Here is a 17474-nt window from a genome sequence, read left to right as displayed (position 1 = left end):
GGACTGGAGGTTGGAGAAGAAAGTTTAACCTCTTTGTGGTCATGTAAGAATGCCACAGGGGGCATTCTGCTGGTTGGGCAATGCATAAAAACAGAAAAAGGCTGACATACTCTAGTTCTTTCCCTCTTTCACTATTCAGTCATCTTTTCATTTACTCAATATATTGTTTGTGCAACAAGTATAAATTTGTGTATTAATCACAGAGATGTTAAGGACTGTTGATAATTTAGTAAAGTTGTCATCTTCTTGGGTATTATGTTTAGAATCTAGCAACAAGAGAACTTCTAGTGTGATTCTCATTTTAAGAGACCAGCCAACTTTTGGTGAAAAATTTAAATCATCCCTGATTTCAGAGAAAAGTTTTGCCCAGGATTTGTTTTGGCTGATCTTTCTCCTTTATAGCTTTCTATTAGAAGAGATATGTTATGAAAGGATCTGTCTGCAGAGGGAAATGGCAAGAGCAGCTACTACAGTGTGCCTGCAGGGAACTGTTTCTGTTGTGTCAAAGTGTGCAAAACAAACAACTCTTGTGTTTTCTGTTTTTACATCTAAACAGTGAAGAAAATGGCAGGCAAAGGTGAAATGATGTGCTAACACATTTTATTAATTTGAAAGTTTACTGCTTGGCTAATCTTTTTTGGTGAAATCTGCTTTTTCTTTTAGAAATCTTTTACTCTCAGTTTCAAATATTATAGTGGATTGCCTAGATTCATCTGCCTTGAGTGTACATGCCAGCTTCATGGAACCTTGAGAGTATTTGTTTGCAAGACAACAAAAGTTGGAACAATACATTTTGCACAAACAATGTTCTCAAAGGTCTTTCTCTGGGGTACAGGTCAGTGTCACACCACAGAAGCAGACTTCTGTACAAAGCCCCCCACCAAACTTATGTTGTTGTGTAACACTGCAGAGTTAAGCTTTTGAATAATAGCTCTTCCTCATAAAATGGTGGTGTTGTTTTTTTTAATTAGTAACACTGAATCATACAATCCAGTGTTATGAATTATATTTATTTGTTATGTATTATATTAATTTATATTTATTATATTTATTTGAATTCCTCAAGGACATCTTCTGATTCTGTGTAATTTCCCCAAAATAGTGTCCCTGAAAGGCAAAACTGTGACTCCCTTTGAACATGTGGTCTGGAGAAGATCAAGCTTGAGCTTGCTGAGGATCAGCAAATGTCACTGGTGTGACAAGACCATCTTAAGCACTTACACTGGCTGTAAGAGCTGAGTTGTGGAGCTGTTTAGTATTTAGAGTGACAGCAAATACTTCTGCCAAGCATGACAATCGTGTCTTCCTTCTTGTTTGTCCTTGCCCTTGATAAGAAGCGTTGCAGGGCTTGCCTGATACCCACTGTGGAAAAAAATTCTTACCTTCCCTGGGAATACCTTATTCTTGTACAGTTGCCCAAGCACCAATGCAATATGAGAAGAAAAGGCAACAAAGTGAAGTGCAGGGAAAGGAGAAAGCTGTGTTTTTGTAGTGGTACAGTGCAGCAAAACTGCCTTTCCAGTTCTTCACATTTACACAGATCACCCTGCACAGTTTCTTTGCACAGAAGCAATCATACAACTCACCTTCATGGAAGGAGATAAAAACCAGTCTTTCACGGAATTCCTGGACGTTTCTGAAGTTATCCACCATTTCCAGGGGTTCTGGGTCATCGCTCTCTGTGCAGTACATAGCTGTTTCCAGTGCCAGTAACTATAAAGGGAAGTACCTGTTCAGCTCCCAGAATACAGAGAAAGCAATGCCAGTGTGTGATCACTGGGAGTGTTTGAAAAAAAAAATTAAAAAATGATGTAGTCAAAGGGAAGGGGATACATTAACTAATAATAAAGTCTCATGTGGTCTGTGAACCCACATACAGAGTAATGTGTAAACAGTGTGACATCTCCAAGCCCATACCTGTATTTTGTTTACATCCTGATAAAACTACTGCTTGCTATCAGATTATCTGCCAGGATAACTGGATGGGAGGAAACATGGTAGACTTTTTCAGCATGCTCTTCCTGGCACAGTCTAACTTCTAAGTAGTATTAAAGGCTACTTTTTGAAAGAATTCTTTATTCTGGTAGAGACATGGTCTGATGGACAAAGGCAAGAATGTATTTTCAAACTCAGGAGCTTGCAGTAATTTGATCCAAGATTTTGACAATAATATTTTCCCCCATGTCTATAATTAGGTGAATCAGAAGATAGTGATTGTGAGTTTATAGTGTAGGTAAGTGGCCATCTAAGAGCAAAAGAAGTTAATTAGATGAGCACAAAAAAATGTAAGTTGGGAAAAAAGTAAGGGAATTCAAGATGGATAAATAACACAACACAAGATTTTTAGAAACTTTACAGGATCGAAGTATCACTAACTGTCTGTCCTTTGTTCTGGACAACTGAGAATGTGCTAATAGCAAACAAAATGGGATACTGATTTATCAGTCAGTTCTGTCCTATTCTTCCCACTTAAAAGATTTTAGTAATGGTCACCTTTCAGTTTTACAGAGAAATCTGGGAAATGAGAATATGTATTTGCTGTTCTTTAGCAGAACCAGTCAGGGAAATGTGTTCTGTTGGAACTTGCCTGCTCTTGAGAAATTTTAGCGGGGTATCGGAAAACTGTCCAGAGAACACTGGGGTAGCAGGGAGGAGTTGTCAGGGAGCCCTCGTAGCGATAGTACTCATCCAGTCTGTCAGGAAGCAGCTCTTGAATATTGAAACCAGGGACCAGAACCTTCTGATCTAAAAAAGGGGTTCATGTTAAATATTGGGTCATGGCTACACAGGGAGTGTAGTGTTTTTGGTAAGTAGGATATTTTCAGTGTCATACCTCTCGGATAAGAAAAATATATTTTAGCAGAGATGATCCCAGTTTAATAAGACTACAGCTTTTTAAGTTTCTTATGTACAAATCCTGTCTGGGACACCAAATGAGAGTTCTCTAAGATAAACTTTGGCCATATGAACTAAAAAACACCCTATGGAAGAAATAAGGCCCAGTCAGAATCACATGGGACGTGCTAGCCATATGCTCTTGCCAGGAGTGCACTGCATTTGGAAGCCTTTCACAGCTTGTGACAGATTTGCCTGGGATCTCTGGACTCTTTCTTCAGCCAGTTCAACCCTTCTGAGGGTGACATGTGATACTCCCAGCCATTCTCAATGTGATTTAGCCACTCACCCTTGTATTTCACATTCTGGAAGTGCCTGAAGATCTTCTCATAGGATGGGTTGAAGGGTCCAATCTGCAATGATCACATTATCAACAACTGTGCAAGTCACCAATCTGAATATGAGTCTGTGCTTCTTGCCTGTCCTAAGACAAGTGCCACTGTCCAGATATTCATGTACTAGAATGGCATAAGTATATTATAACTGAAAACATTCCCTATGTCCTCAGAGCCATGATAATATTCCTGCTCCAGGGCTATTAGAGCTGCTGTGTTTTATTGCTGCCTTTACAACTGCAGTGCACTGACCCTATCACCCTTGGCTGCTCAGAGTGCTGTGCAAATGAAGAGAAGCCCTTTCCTCTGAGAGCATTGCAGGCAGAAGTTCTCAGCTGACAGGCTTCTCAGATCATCTCCCAGTTTCTGGTCAAAGCTGCATTTTTCCACCCACAAACATTTTTAGTCTGCTGCTCCTCACAGTCCAGGAAGGTAAAGAATGACCAGGGCCACAGGGCTACAACTCAACTCTCTGGCTAAGGCTATAACTCATCTATCACACAAGACTATGTTTTTCAACTGCTACCAGCAGCTTTTTGGTCTAATAATCAATGCCTTTTTTAAGAATTCTTCAGAGCTGGTTCTTAGCAATTCCTCTGACAGCCAGACACAGTGTCCTTACATTAACTCTAACCAGCTATCTGGAAGGATTTCCAAGACCTAATCTCCTTTGTTCACTGATTTGATTTTCAAGCACCATTGCTTAGAAATAACCAGAATCCCAGTATTATTCCCTAGCATAATATACAATACTCTGACACTTTTCACAGCTACAACTTCCAAATGAACTGAAATTTAACACAAAATTACTGTCAGAATCTTAGAGGTGCTAGGGAGTGAGTTTGGGTAACATTAATGAGAGTTGTGTTTGCTAACTGGAACATTTTACTTTTTGATGGAAATGTGGAAACTTGTGGTTTTGGTTTGTAATGCTGCAGAAAATCCTCACATTTTAAAATTATCTTTACAGTCATTGAGGAGTTTTAATCTTCAAGAGAAAGAAGAATTATATATGTGTGAGCTACTAATTTTTTTCTTTCTGTTTAAGATTGTTATTATCTTCATATGTGGGACTTAGAAAAATTGGAAAGCTGTCCTGACATCTTAAAATGTCACAGAATGTACTAATTTTCTGTAGTTCAAAGAATCTGTGAAGTTAGCAGGGAGAAGACTGTGGTTAAATCCTAATTACATGCAGTGGTCAAAGGCAGGGTTGTGTCTGTCTGTGCCTCTCTGCTGTGTTCAAACTGCTCCATGCTGCAGCAGGCAGCTTTGAGTAAATGAGCTTGAAATTCACTGTTTCCCCTGGTTTGATAAATACTACCATATTAGTTTGTAAATGAATACAAAAATAGGCTTTAACATAGCTGAAGTTAATTTAATAAAAATCATGAGGAAGTACTCAGAGTTCTTCTTTTTGTAACATTTGCTGCTAGAATCTGACCCTTTTATTTTTGGTGAAAGAGGAAAGGAAAAACCTTTATTCAGCCACTGTAGTGTTGAATAATGTAGGTAATTTTGTACATTAAAGGTCTCTCATAACTGAATGATTGAAAGCATATTCTAAACAAACAGAAAAAATAAAAGACCCTGCATCCTACCTCAAGGAGAACAGCCAAAACAGCCAGTCCATCTGCTTTGTCCATTGCTGCTGCTATATCTGGGTATTTCTCAGAGTTGTAATGTACAATATGGAGCTACAAAGGAGGAGATATTTTGTTACAATAACCTCTGGGTCATGCTCACATTTATGTTTCACAGTTAAAAAGGACTGTGCAGCCACCTCAGGAGGGTCCTTCAGTGATTTCTGGTGCAGAGGTAAGACTTTTTTAGAGAAAGGCAGAATGTCCTGGGACTCTCAGCCCTGCTGTAGCTGAGCTATACACAGCCCACACACACACCCATAATGCAGGGGGAAAGAGGATTCATGACTTCATGATTCATGAATTCAGCTTCAAGTACTAGCTAATTTTTCTGAAAAAATAACACCCAGCACTCCAATATTTGGAATGGAAACCCCAGTGCTAAATATAACTAGAGAAGAAATGGATTTGTAAAGTGCTGTTACGCAAGAAAATTATTCTAATTTATTTTTTTCATATTTTTGAGGCAAATATTTGATTGGTACCACTTTGAAACAATGGGACCTCCCCAACTTTCTTTGCTTCTTTCCCTGATCTGATCTGCCCTGCCTTACCTCTGCTGCAAAATGCTTCCCACTGATGGTGTGCTCAGAGCCTTTGGAGTGGCTTTGGTTTCCCCAGTGCAGGTGAAGTTGAGATGCAGTGTACTCATATGGGAGGTTTCTGATGGACATAGCAGGTGACAGAAACATTTTCACTGCAAGCAGACCAAAACCAGAGAGGAACAAATGATACCACAGCTCTCAATGACAGGGTAAATAAAAATACTGTGTCTAAGTGTATTATATATGGAGCATGAAAAAAGCAGATTCTTAACTCAAATCCATCTCAGTCTGTGGTAGGAGATAAACACTTCTGTTCTCTTTAAGCCTTTCTTGGTAGATCAGAATTTAGAACATACCCATTTCTATTCTCCTAAATACATTAATTAAATATGACTATTGTTGCTAATGGAAATCTTTCTTCTCCCTGAAGAATGTGAATTTATCTCAGACATTGATATGTTAAAACAAAATTTAGGCTCATGTACCTTCTTTCAGTCCCCTTATAATGGTTGAAAATAGCTTAATAAATTAATATTTCTCATGGTAATTTATATCTCCTGTTATATTGAATTCTGCTGCTTCTTCACCTTTTTTTTAGGAGCACATGACAAAACCAAATAAACACCCCCTTTTCTTGCTGCTCCCAAAACCCAGAACACTGATGTTGAGCAGCAAGGCCATCCCAGGCCTTAAGAATGAGCATTTCCTCTCTTGATGTGCAGGAGGGAGACTTTTGTAGGCATGACCCTCTCTTCTGCTCACTAAAGCACTCTGGTGGGGCTTGTTGGGGTTTTTTTGGTGCAGAAATTCCAGTAGTAATTCTCATCCCAGCAGAAACTTCCCAGTTGTTCATTTGGAGCATTTGGTATTTCATAAAGCAATGGCATATGACAAGAACAGATCTATTTCTTAGCAATTTTTCCCTATTATTTTCCAGAGTGGATACAGTTTGTTTCTGGACTGTCCTGGACATGTTTTTCAGGGGAAACAAGGCTCAAAACCATAGTGAAATAACAGTTGTGACCTTATGTATTTTTAGGCTTCCACTAAGAAGGGTTTTTTTGAGCTCTACTGTTTTCAGTCTAGCTGAAGTAGGTAATTGTGTCTGGATGAGCTGGCTGGTGAAGAACATCAATTATATATAGGAATGACCTGACAGCACAATATTAAGAATCCTACAGGTTTCCTATGGCTGAAAGAGAAGGTAGCAGCATAATGATCAGTCCAACAGAGGCTAATTTTTTGTTACTCAGAGGTAAATTAATTTGTGTCTAAGTGAGGTTTCTAGAGTAGGATGCATCTATCTCTACTGCTTTCTAGGAGGGCACTGACCTTGAAAATGAATTCCCATTTTCTTGAGGGGGTTATATTTTTGTCTCGGCTTTCTTTAGGAAGTAATCAAACTTTGTATTTTAGGGGTGAGGTATGACAGTGGTAGTGACTTAGGTTGTCTAAGGAAATTGCTTTTACCTGTGTGACTGTTTTGAGAGGGACAGGCTCTCAGTGCTGTTCTTTTGGCTCCTTCTGCACTCTGGCACCCTTCAAGTATACAATGACACTATTTCCTTCTCTGCCTATTGCCTGTCATATCAGCCCAGTGCATTCAACTGTGGCACTCCAGTCTTTCACTCAGGACCAAGAAGGACTTTTAGGAAAAGAAGGCTCAGAAGGAAAGGATGTTCCAGCCATTCCTAATCTAAAGCAACCTGGTTTTAAAGGAGAAACTGATCAAAAGAAAAACCACAGATCTGTCATAAGAGGCTGGCCCTTACTGAAGAATAGGCTTATGATGTTCAATTGAGCAGGTCAGCCTCACTGAAGGAATGATAAAAAAGAGATTTTTGCATGTTGGTCAACTCATAACCAAGCATGTGAGAGCAGATGCCATTTAATAATGCAGATTATTCTGATACTTATGCAATAAAGGAAGATACAAAGAAGGAGGGTTTTATAACTGTTCTTATTTCTATGTCTTCAGGTGTCTGAGGAAGGAATAAAAACTGGTGGGGCTGACTCACAGGTATTGTATTGTGTCGTTATAGGAGACCTTTATGAAACAGTATCACCTCTGCCTTTACCTACTGTACTGACACTGATTTAGTGCTACTGTTGGGAGAGCCTGTTTGTATACTATATCTAATTATTTTTCTGCCTTCTTACCTATCACTACCTATCCCTGTCTATCTTACCTTACACGACATAGATTTCTGTCTCAAGTCAAAAGAACAGAATGGTGCTCCTACATTTGTTTTCCCACACCCCCACATAACTCACTTGAGCTGCTTTGATGAATGGAATAGACCCATAGCTCATACATTATCAGTTAATCTCTTTTTAACAGAATCACAAAGTCTGTTTCCATTACTAAAGTAATAAGAAAACATTGGGCATTAATTCTGATATGCCTAGAGTTTATTTTAAATTTCTTTATTTAAAATTTGACTTACAGGGAATTCATTTGCACTTAGTACATTCCCAGGTTTCTCTAGTCTGTTCTGTAGATGTAGGTATGCTGATTTGAAGGCTTTCTCATCTGATTAGTAGCTTAATTTCATCTAATAATCAAAGTAGTCCACCCATGAAGTAAAAACCACTGAGTTCATGCAATTCTTTCTTTTAGCATTTCTTTTAGCATTCCTTTTAGCATCTGTGAGTTCCCTTACCTGAATGGCCATTATTGATCAATGTAAACTGGTCAGTGGAGGGCACATTATAGCCTATGAATTCTAAAGGCAAGAGATTAGAATCATACTGGAGAATATCTCTGTGGAAATTAATTGGTGATTGGAACACTCCTCCACAAAATGGGTATTTCTTTGGCCAGGCCTTCTCTCCATCAGGACCTGTGTGAATTAACAGAGACACATTTGTCAAACCTTTACTGTGCAATTAACATAGAAATTCTCTTGTCAGCCTTCACACAAAATTTGGAAAAAAAGCCTTTTTGGAATTTTTAAGACAATTTTTTAAAAACAAGAACCTCATTAAAATAGAGGTAATGAAGGATACAATCATTTTTCTGAGTGTGTTGTGACCTACAGACAGATCTGATTATATCAGACTTTTCCTGACTGTACAAACTGTCTGGCAGTATCTAACAGGACTGCATAACCCACAGTGAAAAGCTAACTTGCAAAAAATAAAAGGTGTTATGGTAATCTGACCTACAATCATTTGCTCAAACTCTGGTGAAACTTTTCTTCATCACAGCCTTTTGCCCGAGGTAAGATCTGCAAAGAATACATAATATCAAGAGAATTTTAATTGTGCCTTTGATTTAATTACACATTAACAGATAGCAGCTGTTTGCAAACAACTGCAAGATGAGATGGTTTGGATTTAAATGCCAGAGGAGGCACTTGCAACTTGTGTTTCTCCTTGCTTCTGAACATTTATCTTGATTCTTTCCAAGGCAGGAACATCCTTAGGGATCACCCAGCCTGATGGTGTATCAGAGGACACCAGGCCTCCCTGGATCGATTTCTACTTCTGTGAGGCCATTTCTTTCAGAAGAGAACAGACATCTACTCCTCCTTTAGCATGCAGATAAAAGATACTTCATTAGTGCCCAATGGATAATTACTGTCCTTGGCAGCTTGCTTTTCACCATGTGCCTGCTGATCTCATGCTTTTGTTCTTCACTGAAGTACTTATAATATAGAGGATATAGTATCTCACTTCTCATAAACTACATAGATCAAGTCCCTTGAGTCTTTGATTAGAAAGTTTCTTTTCCAAAACTATGATATTCCCAGTGGCTTCTTTGAGGATCAGGTCATCAGTGACAAAGCAAGTTCAGATATTTTCTGAAGGAAATTAACAGGCAGGAGGATACTATTAGTAGTTCGCTTTATTTACATAAAGACAAGTAAATTTATTTACAATTGCCAAGTAAATGGATAGTGGGAGTGAATCTGACTTAAACATAGTGCATGTGACAGAAACAATAAAATCAGTTCTGGTGCTTAAGGACAGACTAACATCCTTGGTAAAGCTGTTTAAGATTATTCAAGAGAGCAGGTTAGCAGGTGGCATTGTTTGCAGTGTGATTACTCAGACTCTATCAGTGCTTTTCAGTATAAACAGGCCTTGTTGTTGCTGTAATTTTAATTTTTGACTCCAGTTCACTCACAATCACATCAATTTCTTTCTTACATCTTTGTGATACTACCTTAAAGTTGCTGAAATTATTTTCAAAAGTTAATAAATGTTATGCTGACATTATCGAAGCCTCTCCTCCATCTATTTTTGGCAAATAACAAATACAACCAGAAGAGCATAAATTCCATACTATGGAATACATACTGAAGAATATCTCCAAGGAAAATATGGATTAGGATATACCAAGAAATTACAGTTTCTTTTGTTCAAATTTGCCATGCAAGACAATGACACTAAAATTTAACACTTTACAAGGAGCTAAAACTGCAGCAATGTCAGAAAATTGTGAGACTTCAGTAATTTTAAAAGGTTTGATAAGGTAGTGAGTTTGTAAGAAGATTTTGATATGTTACATATCATAGCTATGGAAATTTGATAATTAAATATGTGATTGATGTATAAAATAGAAGAGAAGTCTAGTCCCAGCCAGGGAGTCATGAAGTACCAATCATTTTTTCAGTACTGTGTTTGAATGCCTGAATGTCTGGAAGAGTTGTCAACAGAATATGGGAATTTCACACCTACATCACCTGTTCAGAAGGAAAACTTTTGTTTTTCTATAAAATGATGCAGTTATCACAGTCTTTATGTACCTTTACCAGCAGTTATCCTTTTCTTGACATAAATCTGCATCTCCTCTCACAGGCCTTTAAGCTACAGAATATTTTGCTTGTTTCTCATTCCTGCTCAATTAAAAAATCCCAACAAAACCAAACAAGACCTCTTTTTTGGTACAAACCCAGTTTTTATAGAAATTCTGTCTTTTGTCATGTAGTTTTTCTAATTTAAGCTTCTTAAAACTCCTGTCTCAAAGACCTGAGCTCACTGCAGCTTAGTTTTGCATGTGAAACTGAGATTTCCAAGGCAGATAAACCACACAGCTGAAAGGCATTTCTCAGCTAGGTCTGCTGAAAATTAATGATTGATTGTGAATCAGATTTTCTTTTTCCTGTGCCAGTACACTCAGATAAATTCAGTGGAAATCACACAGCGTTTACAAAGGCTTTGTCTGATCACTACTGAATAAAGAACAGCATGTGCATGTAAGATTGGCCTGTGCTACAAGTCCCGAAAGATATTAACATAAGAAGTACTGCAGAATTACCTCCAAAGTTAATTTCCTTTTTGTGTGACACATTTGTGACCTGGGCACTGCAGAAGTGTTTGGTGCTATGAGGATCCCAGCAGGACTGTGTCAGCAGAGCACTTGTGCTGTGGGCCTGTTCTACCACTTCAACACTATAATTCAGCTGCTGGAGTGAGCATGTTAAGGTAGAGAGCTGCAGGGGTCAGTGGAAGTAGGACCTTTCCTGCTGCCACTGCTCCCAGTGCTGCCAAGAGCACTCCCTGCCCCAGGGATTGCAAACTCAGGCTGCCCAAATCCAGCTTGTGGACTGCTTTGCTTGATACAAATTTGCAGGACCACGTTCCCTTACCACACTGAAAATAGCCCTGAGCCTGAGGGTGTCCTCACGGCTATTTCATAAAAGATGTCTGTAAATAAAGCAGAAATAATTCTCTGAATTGTCTGCCCAGTGAGCTGAGCAAAACACCCTCAGGACCAAGGCTGCATGTGTCCATCATACCATCTCTTTTGACAGTTTTGTGCTTTCCAAATGCAGCCCCACAGCACTGCTGCTTCCAGGCATTGCAGGACAGATGTTCCTTCATGAACAGTGGTGTCTGCTCCCAGGATGTACACATTGGCCCATTTTAAATAAAGAGAAAACAGCCCTCTGAGACACCAGTGGTACCAACAGACTTTTGTTCTGATGGCAAATTAATATTTGTGTTGCTCCAGCTTCTCACAGTCTGTTCAAGTTCTCTTGATCTGAAGTAAAGTAATGTAGCAAAATGCATTGGGTCAGTAACACAGGGAATGCCTGTGGGATTTTTGCAGCCAGGCAGAGCATTTTGCCCTGTTTTCAGCCAGCTGGAAGCTGTAAAGCTGCCATTCACCTAGGGCTAGCTGGTGGTGAAGGCTGAGAGTACAGGCTCCCTGCCATGGTGACATGACCATGTGGTTTCCTTTTTTCCCAGGGCTCAGAAATATCATTCTGTATACACAGAGCCAATATGTGTGTATTTTCCACACATGTGTCCAGAGGGGAGCTTGTGAGATAGAGGAATTGCCAGGAGCTGTAGCTGTCACTGTTACTTCATTCAAGTGCTGTATGAGAAATTTGGGGTGTGTTCTAGTGTGTTCACTAAAGCTGGCATTTCTGAAGGGGAAGTGGAAAGGTCTTAGCACAGCTTCTCAACACCTCACTGAACTGGAGTATTCAGCACCAGCAGAATAAAAGAGTTTTTAAGTAAAATTAGCCTGATATCTGTTACCAACAGTTCTTGTGTCTGCATTGCATCATGGACTTGTCTCTTCACATGCTAAAGTACATTGATAATTCTCTTGGCACTATTACTGCTATAACATGTTAATAATTCTATTAGCACTTATTACCTTAAACTTGTCTACAAAGCTAGTTTTCTCCATTGTAGCTGCTTGTCCACTCTGAAGGGATGATTCTGGTTCTATGATTTCAGTCCAGCCCACTTAAGCTCCAGAAACAGAGCCAGAATCCAAAGAATTGAAGCCTAACATCCTCTTCTACCATTTTTTTTTCTGGCACAGAAGACTTCAGCCTGCACTTCACAGCCACAGAGCAGCATTGGCAAAAGCTGCCTGCACACGTTGTCCTGAGCTGTGGGGCACTGCAACCACTCTTTGAGTTCTTTAACTGAAAACACTTTCCTTATGGTAGACTCAATCTACTTTGTCCATCTTACAGAAGATGGAGCTTCCCCTCAGAGAACACAAATCAAGCCTGTGTCACCAAGGGTGGAGGCCTCACTACTCTCTGGTGTTTCCTCCAGGCAATTTTTCTTTGGCTATGTACAAGGGTAGTGAAAACAGGGAGAACAAATAGCATTGCATCAGTTTGGCTAAGGAAGAAGTAAACAAAGCAGAAGTTTAGTCTTTATATTTGATATATCTAATGCAGTAGTTTCCATTATAGGCAAGGCAAACTCCCATTTCTTTGGAAAGCCTATGCTGAATAGATAAGGCCTGGTCACAGGTGGCATCATCTTGCTTTGTCACTATGGCCTGAGGTACTAACACTGCATCAATGTTCAGTTTTACATATTGTAAAATGTGTAAAATACTTAACAAATAGAAATCTCTGACAATGAGCACTCAGATTTCTCCTCCACCCTTAATCTTGTATCTTGACCCTCATCTTGATACCAGTTTGTGCTGTGGTTATAATGGCTTGATTTCCTTTCCATTCCATTGACTTAATTTCAGTGAGAGGCACTGCAAGGTGTTTTAAGGGCAGAGATACAGTGGAATATTTAGGATGCCATAAGGAACTAGGACCAGTGGTAGAGTATGGAGGAGCTCTTTCCTGGCTTAGCACAGTCTCTCTAATAGCTCTTTTTCTCTTTGCCCTACCTCTGCTTTTCTGTACTATTCTGTACAAGTTCACTTGCCACTTCACTTTTATGAAGTTGCTTTTATATAATTGCTTTTATATGTTCTTCTAGATTTATTTTTATTTTGCAATCAGTAGTTGAAGGAAAAAGATAATCTATTTTGTGAACCTTCTCCCAATCCTCCATACATTTAGAATGTAGAAATCAGACTGCAGTATGGAAGAGCTTAACAGAAATTGGTGAAGTTGGACACTGAGAATAACATGCTTTGAAATCAACACTAGTACCCAAATTCCTAGGAAGGGAGAAGTAACTAATTTAAACAAGGATTACCCTGGGAAGAAGAACAAAACTTTCATTTTCATGTTAGTAAAAAAAGTCTTGTTTTCTTTACTAACCAGCAGGGTTAGATTTATCTGATGGCTGCTGTCAGAGTGGAAAGCCCAGACTTTTGTTAAAGCTGTGTCAGGCTGTTTCCCAGCTGGGAATGTGAGGTCTGTGCATAGACACTGGCAGATAGATGTGCAGCTGACAGGTTCTGCTTATGTGAAGTGAGTCAGGTAAACTGGAGCACAGCCAAAGGGTTCCTAGCTGCAAGTTCAGTCTCTGAGTTTCCTTGTGTTGTCTTGGAGCAGCACCAAAAGCTTAAGAACAAGCATTTTTTTATGAGAGTCTCCATACTGCCTACTTCTGTGTGGGTATTAGGCATGTAAAATGCTACTCTGAATGAGGAAATACCTGGGTAGAGGATTTAATGAGTTGAAGAAAAATGTTAGATAATCCTTTTCCTGAGCAGCCACCAGGTCCTTCTTTGTTAGTAGAGGACTAAAAAGATTAGCTACAAGTGAACACTGCTTTCCTAAAGATGATGTATTCTGCTTTGTCACTGCAAAGTTCAAGGACTTGAGCCTCCAGTAACAGAATACAGGTGACTTACTGAACTCTGATTCTACTTGAAAAAGAGGACTCATGTGGGTAGGGAGAGAATATTCTTTGCAGAATTAGGCTGGAATGTGCTGCTGGCCTTCGGCTGCTGAGGAAACAGAGGGCTTCAGGGACCTTGTTCAGCTGTAGGGCCAGCTTTAGTCTGCTGAAATTCCTGCCATTCCACAAGGAAATTTAGAACTCAGTAACTGATCCTCAATCACTTGATATGAAACCTGATGGATGAATAACAGATTTCAAGAAAATTGATCAGATTCAAACCTGGGTAAGGATTGTGGTCCCAGTAAATACCAGAATACATTTGGCAGGTTGTCTTTAAAGGCAGCCATAACTTTGTAGGTATGAATTAGTACTTACCAATATAAGACCATTTGGACCCTGTTTAAAGACAAAGAAAATATTACTGTGAGTATTTGAAATTGGTCTTACTCTGTAAAGAAACAAATTGCTACTTAAACCTATGTAATGAATGTTGCAATATTTTTGTCTATCTTTCTAGTCTCAGCTGTTGAGCAAAACAGCAAAACATAAACACTTTCAAACTTTTTGACAATTTATGAACCTTTCTCACTCATATTGTAATTATAATTATCCCTGTGATCCTGCACATCAGGGTGAATTTCTTGTGGTCACTTAAATCTTGGGGCAGGACTGTTGTCAGTACTTTTTTTTTATTGGAATATCCACTGACTTTGTCTGTAGGTACACCCCTAGGATTTTTCTCTTGTTAGGAAGCTAAGGAATATAAGTGGAATGTAACTACAACAATCCCCCCTATGCCTTCTTGAGGAGTTTGACAAATATCAGTGGATTGCTAGACTGAGAAGTGATGGACAGAAATGAATGGACTTTAAAAAAAGGGAATATGACACATGAACCCATTTAACTCAGAGAATCCCAGGGAGGGGGAGTGAGTGTTCAAATGATGAATACTCATCCATTGCATAAGGAACTAAACTTGGGACAGTATCTCTGCATGTATTTGGAAATGTCTGAATTTATTAAATGCTCTTTTTAATAATTTTTTTCCTGGTCCTGAAACCTACTTAAAAGCACTCAGCTTGCTGCATAATTAGAGGTATTTATGTTGGCAGACCTGAAGAGTTAGGGTTATCAGGCAAATCCTGATCTTTACTCTCTGCAAATTTAATTTTATTTCTGCTTAGAGAACAGTCCTGAAATACAAATCTTGCAAACACTCGGTGCCTGTGCCTGTGAGTGTGTCTGTATGCATGCAGGCAAATATTTATCATTACATGCACATATCTGCTCAGTACATGCTTCTTGACAGCATTTCTTGTGCTCTGATTGTGGGCACACATGCAGCTCTTCCCTAAGAATATTATGTTAAAATGTTTGGGATGAGTTTTTAAGGATGTGAAAATCAATTGCACTTAGCTCTTTTGTATTGATATGTGCTGGGAACATGAAACTCTCTGCTTTCAGTTTGTTAGGACCCAGGTGCCTTTCTCTTTTACACTGAAATTTTCAAAACAAGGTCTGTGTAATCATGTTGGCTCAAGTCCTCAGGTTCCTCTCATAGAAGAATTCATATTTTAGACTTCAGATGAGAAACCTCATTCTCTTCTTGCCTTCTCTCTGTAGGGGATTGTCTCTTACTGGGTTTTTAGGGGGTTGCTTGTGTCCTTTGGTCATTCCATAGACAAAATTTACATAAAGATAAAAATGACTTGCAGTAGGTTTTAGAAATACCCTCATTTGAGCAGGGTTTGAAGAAATACTGGCTTAACTACAATAGCTACTGTGTTCATGCTCTTATTGACCATTAAAATGTGTATGAGGTATCAAAACTGATTTTTATAATCTACAGCCACCTTAAAACAATCACTTTTAAGCATTTACAATATTTTAGTCAGATATGCCACTTGACACAAATGAAAGCTTCAAGTCTTTTGCCAAGTGAAGCATTCCTTAACCTGTGAGCATTTTGATGACCTGCAGTTCACTGCTATTATGACTTTATAGTGAGCATGACCATAGAACTGCTGTAGGTAGTGCTGAGGCACATTTATGCTCATTTCATCTTGGATTAGGAGATGAATCAATGACCAGATGGCAGAACCTTCTTGATTTTGTGTGAATGAACACAGAGAGCTGCCAGCCTCAAACCCTGAACAAGGTTGCTTTTATTCTGCCTGAAAATGGAATGAGAGTCAGGCACACTGTTAGACAGTGTCAAATCTAGAGGTGAACATTCAATGGCTCTGTGTCTGTGAACACTCTCCTGGCTCTTTGTTCATGTTGGGATGTGTATTGATGAGTGACAGAGGTACATGCCCATGCATGGCAGAGGAGGCTGCTAGAGCCACTGTACCTGCATTTGACTGATCAAAAGACAGAGAAAAATTACATTTTCAGTGTCACTTGAGAGCTGGGAAAGTGTGAATGGTTGTAGGTGTGATAATCAGAAAGATGTCTGAGACATGCAGATACTCTTGCTCTTGCCATTTCTTGGTTGCAGGTTCCTGAGACAGGCACGCTCTCCAGAATTTCTCCAGAATCTCTGTCAGAGCTCTGCATGAACCAACAGCTCTGGATTATGTTTGAACCTCCTGGATTTTTGTCCCATGAATATACCTGCCAGGTAGATTATAATCAGTTTGAAAAAATGAAAATTTATTATAATCAGCTGGAATAGATGAACACTGACTCCTAAAAAGAGAGTGAGGAGTGCCAACCTCCTGAAATTAGTCTTGTTTCAATATAAGAGAATGACCTCTAGTGTATGGGGTGCTTTACAGGGATTGCTTTTTTCTCTCTGGTTTAAAAATAAACAGGCAGAGGGAAAGGTGTGATGCTTCCAGAAACTCTGAAAGGGCAAGTCTCTGCTTCATTTCATGAGAAATAAAACGATCACAAAGCAAAGCATACTGAGCATGCAAGTCTGTAATGCCAACTAAATCAGAGGACAAATTTCCCTGTATATGTCAGAATACCTGTTCTGAGAAATTGAAACAAGGATACTAACTCCAAACAACAGCAGACTGCAACAATATAAAACTTTGAGAATGATATTGAATAGCAATAATGAAAAGATGCAATTTTTATGCATAAATAGCTGCCCTAATCTACAGGAGACAATAAAATAGAAAGCTGTAAGACTTTACCATTCAACGGCGCTTGCCTTGAGAGCTGTAGCTTTAGGAAGAAAATAAGCACAGTAGCCACTGTGACTATACTGAAGCTCTTGGCTGACATCTCAAGGAAAGACTTATAATATTCCAGCAGTTCACAGACTTCTTTGCACTCTGAAGAAATTCCCTTGTAGACATGTGGCAAATAGCAGAATATACAGAGATTCTGCTAATGAGTTATTGCCCTCCTCTCCCCTTTTCTCTCTCCTAGCTTTTTATAAAGCTCCTGAGACTCAACCCAAAACAAATGATGTAATCAGACCTGCCTCTATGTCACAACACCCTCAGAAAACTGATCATATTCTTCATTACTTCAGTTTTAGTGAGGTCCTCACGGGGCAGACTCCAGCACTTACAGAGGGA

At 39.1% G+C, this 17474-nt stretch overlaps 1 protein-coding gene across 1 annotated transcript in view; it reads right to left on the bottom strand.

Annotated features, from left to right (window-relative positions):
- The window catches only part of CA12 (carbonic anhydrase 12), a 27588-nt gene extending 10114 nt beyond the window's left edge, over positions 1–17474 (bottom strand). The window contains exons 1-8 of the mRNA XM_015638524.3: positions 17085–17474; positions 14314–14334; positions 8082–8261; positions 5428–5570; positions 4832–4927; positions 3185–3248; positions 2588–2745; positions 1587–1713 (exon numbers count right to left, since the gene is read on the bottom strand). Of these exons, the coding sequence (XP_015494010.1) occupies positions 1587–1713; positions 2588–2745; positions 3185–3248; positions 4832–4927; positions 5428–5570; positions 8082–8261; positions 14314–14334; positions 17085–17175 (880 nt within the window). The 5' untranslated portion in view covers positions 17176–17474. The remainder of the gene's footprint in view (positions 1–1586; positions 1714–2587; positions 2746–3184; positions 3249–4831; positions 4928–5427; positions 5571–8081; positions 8262–14313; positions 14335–17084) is intronic.

The sequence above is a fragment of the Parus major genome, chromosome 10 (assembly GCF_001522545.3).
Source record: "Parus major isolate Abel chromosome 10, Parus_major1.1, whole genome shotgun sequence".
Taxonomy (NCBI): Eukaryota; Metazoa; Chordata; class Aves; order Passeriformes; family Paridae; genus Parus; species Parus major.
The sequence above is the reverse complement of the archived record's forward strand: the minus strand, read 5'-3'. Positions and strand labels throughout refer to the sequence as shown.